This window comes from Ictidomys tridecemlineatus, chromosome 2, assembly GCF_052094955.1.
Source record: "Ictidomys tridecemlineatus isolate mIctTri1 chromosome 2, mIctTri1.hap1, whole genome shotgun sequence".
Lineage (NCBI taxonomy): Eukaryota > Metazoa > Chordata > Mammalia > Rodentia > Sciuridae > Ictidomys > Ictidomys tridecemlineatus.
The window spans coordinates 218,712,056-218,720,502 of record NC_135478.1 but is presented as its reverse complement, the minus strand read 5'-3'; the positions used below and the strand labels follow the sequence as shown (position 1 = coordinate 218,720,502).

Below are 8,447 nucleotides of genomic sequence, written 5' to 3'. Positions count from 1 at the left end.
TCAGGAAGCTGAGGCAAGAAGAGCACTAGTTCAAAGCCAGCTTCAGCAACTTAGCCAGGCCCTAAGGAACTTAGCAAAACACTGTCTCAAAATAAAACATAAAAATGGCTAGGGAGGGACTTGGGTTGTGGTTCAGAGGTAGAGCACTCGCCTAGCATACATGAGGCACTGGGTTCAATCCTTAACACCCATAAAAATAAAATAAAGATATTGTGTCCACCTATAACTAAAAAATAAATATTAAAAGAAAAAATACTGAAAGGAAAGAAACAAAGAACAGTCACTGCTTTCAAAAATCAAAAACTTGCAACAAAAGGTCCCTTTCCATTTCCAGACTAAGGACAACTTGATCCTCTATTTTCTTGGTCATTCTTCAGGCATTTTGTATTCCTATACTCAACACAGCCTTTCTGAATGCTTCCCAGGATTGTGCCTACCTTGTCTCTAGAGAGCACAGAGAGCAGCTGTTAACCTGAGAAAACTGATTCTCTAGATGAGCTACATTAGTTCATATACTCAGAAATTGAACAAATCAAGCACATATAACAGGAACAAAAATATAAATCAGTCTTTCTGGGTTCCTCCCCACTGCCTTAGAAAGAAGAAGGGTTCTTATTCACCGCTCATCATCCCTTCCTTGGTGCGAGAATTCAGTCTTTTTAGTGGGAGGAGGAAGCACCAACTATACCATCCAGGGTTCTGGTGAAGCCAAAATCACAGCCTTTGAGAAGGAGTATGATGAGCAGCTGCAGCATTGCTCAGAGGCAGAGAAAGTAAATAGAGTAAAAGCACATCAACTTTGCAGATTAGAGAACGGGAGCTGTTTTCATCTGCTTCCATAAATTTGAAATTCTGGGGTGAGAGGGAGGGGATGAGTACAGCAGACAAAGTTTGGGGAGCTCTCCAGAAAGTGAAGTTTAACTTCCTTCTGGTAAGGACCCATGTAGCCATAATCCAGAGAATAATCAAGCAGTTCAGAAGCCATGTTTAGAACCACATACCGCTACCAAAAACAGATGCAGAGAGTGTACAGACTATGCCCTTCCTCCTGCTATTGTCTATTCCCTTCTCAACTCCCCTTCCTTGCCCTTACCACCCCCATTAACCCAGATCACCTTCTATGTTATTTCCCTGACAGGGATATTCTCATGCACAAATGGACTTTCCTTTCACAGTTTTTTCCTCATCTGATAAAATGGCCATGGGTAGGGCATGGACGTATAACTGTGCCTTTCCTTAGGCCACAATATCAAAATTTCTAGGGAATACTGTCAAACTACACATGCCCCTTCTACTCTCATACTCAGAATGAATGGGAGGCAGGATATATGAAATTTGAAAATAAAGGAAAAAAATAATTACTAATGGACTCTGCTCTGCTTCTCACCTCTTTGAGAACAAGTGGGCTAGACTAGTGGATCCATCTCCAGCTTTAACTTGTGAAAAAGGACAATATTGAGAAATATTATTTTAACTGTCTTCAGTAAGCTTTACCTGGAATTTGAAGTTATCTTAATAGCAACCTTCAATTCATACTTTAAAAGAAATCCCTTCCCTCTTTTTTTTTCCTTCTTTCTTTCTTGAAAACTAAGAATGGCTCACCAACAGGAAAACCAAAAGCCATACATGATTAAGTAAAACTTAAGCATCACAAAGAAACTTTGAAGAATTTTAATTCAGTTCTTACAAGAATAGTTTCTACTCTCCCATCAGCTTACGTGATGTCTTACTACCCAAGTAGCAGCTTTCAAAATAAATTTTTAAACTGTTTCTTCTTTAGTGTTACTAATTTTCCATTTTGAAAAAATATCTCATATAAATGTCAGGGCCTAAAACCCCAAAGTATATGTGACCCCATGATATTCACTTCCACTAAGGAAACAGAACCCAGGAGATTTATTGTAAAAACACCAGCATCTCTGTGTGGGTCCTCAGACTGGAGACATGCCGCTTCAGACATGTTTTTGAAGATATTCTCTTTTCCTAGAAGATAAGCCTATTTAATTGTGCATTATCCCACTCTATGTGTCTTTCTACCCACCTTGTGATATGGTGGGGAAACCATTGGAATTTAGAGTCAGAAGACTTGAACTGGAGTCCTGGGTCAATCCCTTCCTATTTCTACTGTTATGAAACATTTACATACCTTTTGTGCCTCAGTTTCCTCAACTACATAATGAGCATAATAATATCTGCCTTACGAAAAAGGTTATGATGAACTGATACAATCACATGTGAAAATGCAGCTCAGACACATTGTGCTTAAAGCAGTTAAAAGCTGATGGCACAACCATGGGTCAGAGCTTTCACAGTGGATGTTCATGACTTAATGACACAATTTAGGCACTGACCTGGCACCCACCCTCCACTTCAGAGTGTGACTCTCCTTAACAGAGTTTAACATCTCCTTCTCCTGAAATAGGCAGAGAATAGATGAAGATACAAGATAATGCGTATTTATATGGGAGCCTATAAATGATTACATCTTAAAAAACAAATTAATTTGTTTAAATTCTGGTTAATAAGTACTTAATGGCAGGTAGTTAGTGGAACATAATGGAACTAGAAAAACTCCAAGCCTACACAGCTTTTGTAAAAACCAGGCCCACAGAACACTTGAGGCAAGTGCCTAGGCAGTCTTTCTTCATAGTGCTGCTACAAGGATAGCATATCCAGCTCTGAGGGGTAAAAAAAAAAAAAAAAAAAAGATGTAGGGTAATCAAGATACAAATAAGCAGAATTTGGCCAATACTGTACAAGAAAAGGAATTCAAACAAAACTTAAGATAGGCTATTCACTTACCTTCCTAGGAGAAATTGCATATTGATATTAGATTCCTATCTGTTCTTTAAAAAGATGAATAGACAGATCATTGATGGATGAATGAATTGATGGATGGATGGATAGACAGACTGTACATACTATATATATTTAAAAGTATATGCTTTTACTGATTATAATATATTCAATACAGAAAACTCACAACATGTAAAAAATATTACTCACTACTTTCTACCTAAAATAATTATTGTTTGGATGTTTATATATTTTCTCTTAGGCTTTTTTTTAGATGCACATATTTCTATCAAAATCAGTGTCATACTCCATATATGTTTTTGTAGTATTTTACTTAGCAGGTAATATATAAATGTTCTTTGACTATAAGATGGAAAATAATTACATATTGTTTAATCACAAAGATGGATTTATGGTAAAGCGTAAATTATTTGACTGAAGCACAGTGCCTAAAAGCATGAAGATGTTTGTTTGTGATGAACAATCCCAGGGTTCAGGCATGAACAGTCCAGAACTGCTGCAGCAAGGCCACCACGGCAGGAACCATGCAGCCAATTCCAAGATGGGTATTAACTCCTCTATCTCCAAGCATTCACCTCAGCAGATGGTCCAAGATGGGCAATATTACATTGGCATTCCAGCCCATAGGCACAAAACAAAACAAAAAAACAGTAAAAGAGAAAAAGAAAGGTATGACTGTTCTGGAGTCACACCTAGAAATTATTTAACATTACTTCTGCTCACTCTCTATGGGCATAGCTTAATCACATGACAATATAACACCTACTTAGAAGAAGAAGCAGTTATAAGATACAGTTAGCTGCCAAAAATCTTGACAGCTAAAAATTTGAATACTATGAAAGACAGGAGAAAGAACAGGTATTGGAGGACCCATAATGGATTCTGCCTCTAATTTGAGTTCTTATGCCATAGTGTACATTAATCATTCTCAGTAATCCTTTAGTCTCTTAATCTTAAGGTTACAATATGACAAATATCTACAGTTTTCCTGCTATAAAATATTGGTTTGGGTAGTATTTACTCAATAAACTGGTGGCCAGAATACAAAAGACAGGCAATTAGAGAAATTTGAAGATTTATTTATTTTGAAATATGTAAATATTACATCAGCATTTTATAAATGAGTCATAAGAAGCTTATTTTTTAACTATATAATTAATTCTCAATTCCCATTTCAAAACTTGTCAATATCCTGTGTTCATATCTTTGTTCCTGTGGAGCCACAGTCCAGCTGTCCCAAGCCCAGGAAGAGTGCTCTCCTACAGAAGAACTGTGCTCTGTACAAATGCATATACTACTGAAATAAATCCCCCCAGAGTCAGGCATTTCCGATACCAATCTAATGGTTCCTCTTAGCTTTCCACCAAATTCCATATTGCAAGGTGAGGTACAGTATTTTGTAAATTAGCACTCACATGGTGTTGATTTCACCATCTGAACTTGCTTTTAACCAAGAAAGTTAGCTCTCTAGACTTGAGATCCTTAAAACTATTCTGGATTTGAATTCTTTAATACTAATCACTTCCCTCCACCTATCAAATTCCTTTTTTCCTTCTTTCCATATACAACCTAGAAATTCAGTGCTAGGGTTTCTTGGTAGTACTAGTGGTTACTGTCACCCAGCAAGTGTGAGGACTTTTCTCTGTCTCACCCAGTAATTTACTTTCATTGAATTTTTTGTTGTTGTTGTTCCACCTTACTATATCTAAAGCCTGTCTACTGGCTCTCAATGACTACTCATATACTGCTGTACTCTCTCTCAGGACTCTTCAATTAAACAATAACAAAAAAAATCATCATATGTACCAGAATATGTTTCTTAATTTGGGGTAACTTTCCATCATACTTCAATAACCAGTGGGTGATTATCATTACCAAAAATGTAAAAATCATGAAAAATACATCATAAGTAATGCTTCAAACAAGTTCCTTAAGAATTTCCGTCATTTTAAAATATTGGCAAAAACAAAATGCAAAATTAATTGATATACAGGCACCCAAAGACATAGGATGTCAGAATCACAGACATAAATATAACTTCTCCAAACCAATAAGAAAACTGCTAACAGAAAATCTTGGTCCCAACCCATATGTAACTCCAGCCAATGATTACAGCTGAAATTCCACTATTTGTTGAAACAAAGAATCTTCTTTGCTTTGGTTTTCAGTTTAGAATGTGTGAGAATGAGGAGACAAGAATGACCTGGAGGGTAAAGAGCAGAAATAATCATACAAGTGGCTTTGACTCCCAAACCCAACCTCACATAAGATGGGAGATAACCCAGCAGGGTAGACACTGAGTATGGAATGTAGAGAATGAGGAAATAGATCATCAGTTTCATAGCACGGACATGAGCTTCAGTCTGGGGGTTCCAAAAGCCAGTGGAGTTTTTCTTCATCTTCTGTATATGTCTCCTTAGAGAATGTATTAACAACGAAGCAGAAGTCACATTAAGGATAAACTGGAGCAATGAGCTCAAAAGCAAAGAGGCCACCAATGACAAGATTCCCTCATTGAGGTCAAATAAGGTGCCATTTCTCCCAGTCACAAATTCAGGAAAACGTGACATCTGTCTGAGCACAACATACAGAAGAGTGGTGAAGGCAGATATCAGCACACAGGCCAGCAGCAGTCTGGTCATCTTTGGGGAGAGATTCCGTTTCAGCAGGAGAAACACTGAGTGTTGGAAGTTAGTTATCTTTACACAGTACAAGCTGTTGAGCAAGGTCACAAACCAGAGACTGATAGAGTCTAAAAACCTCCAACATAACATAAAATATGTGTAATAGGAGACTGACCTTTCAGCATTTGAAGAGATGATGTACAAAATGCTCAGGAGAAACAATGCAAGCATAAAAAATCTGGTGAAGCCCAAGCTGAAGAGGATCTTATCAGAAGAGGAGATTCTGTGGCTTTTGACCCAAGTCCTGTAAATGACCACTGCAATAAACAGATTCATAATGATTCCTACAAAATAAAAAATAAGTGAGGCAATAACAGCAGAAAAATAAAATGCCTCAAGCATCTTTACTCATTGAGAATTCAGCAGTTATAGTACTGATGCTGAGGCAGGAGAAATACTGAAATGTGTAGGTAGATACCAGTATCCAAACAGGGAGATGTTTCCTTTTTTTTCCACAGCTCAGCAAATGAGCCATTTGTAGTTTAATAGCCAACTGCTTTTACTGAGATGCAAATTTTCTAAGGATTGCATTACTATTTCTTCATTCCTATACTTTTTTCCTTAGAAACACCCAATTAAAACAAGCCTAGGTAGACCTGGAAGTCCTTTCCTCCAAAGCAAGGCCAGGGGTGGAATCAGAACAGACTTCAAGGTCTTCAAATCCAATCAGAGAGACCTAGTCCAGCATTATTTCTGTCAGTGTTTCACACCATAGGTTTTCTTCATAGAAACCACAGATGATGGTGGAAATTCTAATGCCTCCCTGCTACTCAGCACCTTCCAACCACATATCCCTGACTTACCTCAATTCAACTTCTCTCTCCCCTATAATCTGTGGATGCTGTAGCTATTTTCTCCAACTGTCATTCAAATTTTTCCAGTGCCAATCCTTTTTTATTGATTAAAAAATAAATAAATGACAGTGTAATGCATTACAATTCTTATTACATGTGTATAGCACAATTTTTCATTTCTCTGGTTGTATATAATGTATGATGACACCAATTCATGTCTCATACATGTACTTTGGATGATGACGTCTATCACATTCCACCATCCTTGCTAAGCCTCTGCCCCCTCCCTTTCCCTCCCACCCCTCTGCCCTATCTAGAATTCATCTATTCCTCCCATGCTACCCCACTATTCCCCCTCCCTACCCCACTATGAGTCAGCTTCCTTATATCAGAGAAAACATTCAGGGTTTGTGTTTTGGGAGAGTGGCGTACTTCACTTAGCATTATCTTCTCCAATGACATCCATTTCCTGAAAATGCCATGATTTTATTCTTTTATTGCTGCTTTATCCCTTAATACATACAGTGATTTACTGTTGTATAATAAATTAAGTTCTAGAATCTGATCCTCTTTAAGACAGTCTTTCTTTCTTTCTTTCTTTCTTTTTTTTTTTTTTTTTTGGTGTTGGGAATTGAACTCAGGTGCACTCAACCACTGAGCCACATCCCCAGCCCTATTTTGCATTTCATTTATAGACAAGGTCTCACTGAGTTGCTTATAGCCTAAGTTGCTGAGGCTCTCTTTGAACTCAGGATCCTCAGCCTCACGAGCCACTGAAATTATAGGCATGCGCCACGGCGCCCAGCAGAGACAATCATTCTTATTCCCATCTTTCCATGATAATTATTTTGCATTTCCTTATTGCTACATATACAAATTATTGCCACTATCAATTGCTGTGTTCTTATTTTTGTGTAAGAAAAAAGTCAGGCTTTTCATTTGTTTCCTTTAAAAATCTGCATCTATACTTAGATCATATATGGCTATCTCCCTGTATGCATTCAACTGACAATGAATGAGATATACAGTACTAGTTGACATTTTGTGGATCAAACACTATTTGCCTGATTACTTTGTCACTGCTTAGATATGAAAGGGCAAATGATGTTATGGAGAACCTCAGATGAGTACTGCAAGAATATGGCATCTCTATTCTACTCTATAATTTTTTGTTTGTTTGTTTTTATTTCAAACTACAGTGCAATCCGGGATGTGACCAAATATAACTTACCAAATTTGCATCAAGGTGAAGCACAAAGTCCTATTGCCAAACACAAATAGGAATGGACAAGCAGAAGGAGCCAAGATATGATGTGACAGGAAGGCAATCCTATAAGATATTCCCTGAGGTGGAGCCTAGGTGCTTGCAGAAGCTTTTTATACAAAATTAATGGGCACTGACAGAGGTATACCCACATCAGCGAAACAGGTAAAACTAGTGAGTAAGAAGCAAGGCCACGATTCAAGGGGAAATTATAGCATAGATCTCTACTTCATTACCCAAAATATATGACTGCATTAAAATAATTGAAATATAACATATTCAAATAACACACTGAAACAGAACAAAGTATATAGCTTAAGATATAAGAAAACCATATTCCAAAAAAATGAAAAACCCGCTATTAGTTTTTAACAGACCCCATCCAGAGTGTGATAAATAAAATAGCTTTCTATAGGAGGAGATATTATAATAAAGATTTGATCAGGTTGACTAGTGTGATCAGTGAGTGAGAGGATTCTGTCAGAAGTTATTTCTCAAAGGATCAGTATAGGAAAAGTGTTAGCAAAACTCTTTCATTGCACAAGATTTTGACTTTCGATTAAACTTGACATGTCTGTTTTCCTTGTCAATCTAATAGAGATAAGATCATCAACTACATTGTTTACACACACACACCCCAAGTCTTCTGATTGGAAAATTACACCTTGGTTTGAAGGAACTAAATGTGAACAATAAATATCTTATGGAGACTACATACTTTGGGCCACCCTGAATGTGGTGACTCCTCATGTGCATGTCCCTTAACTGGATGCTGGAAGCCATGTCTACAAAATTATTACAAAAGAAATTGGCTCCTTTGGGACATGAAGTTTCTATTCAGGGCAGATCACACCTTCACCCTGATGTGGATCTCTCCTCTTTGCACCT

General features: G+C 37.4%; 1 protein-coding gene across 1 annotated transcript; it reads right to left on the bottom strand.

The window, feature by feature from the left end:
• Positions 1–3,880: 3,880 nt before the first annotated feature.
• On the bottom strand, positions 3,881–6,495 carry LOC101956197 (taste receptor type 2 member 4). The gene has a single exon (XM_005332460.5). The coding sequence runs from the start codon at positions 5,841–5,843 to the stop codon at positions 4,944–4,946; it is 900 nt and encodes a 299-aa protein (XP_005332517.2). The 5' UTR covers positions 5,844–6,495; the 3' UTR covers positions 3,881–4,943.
• Positions 6,496–8,447: the final 1,952 nt, after the last annotated feature.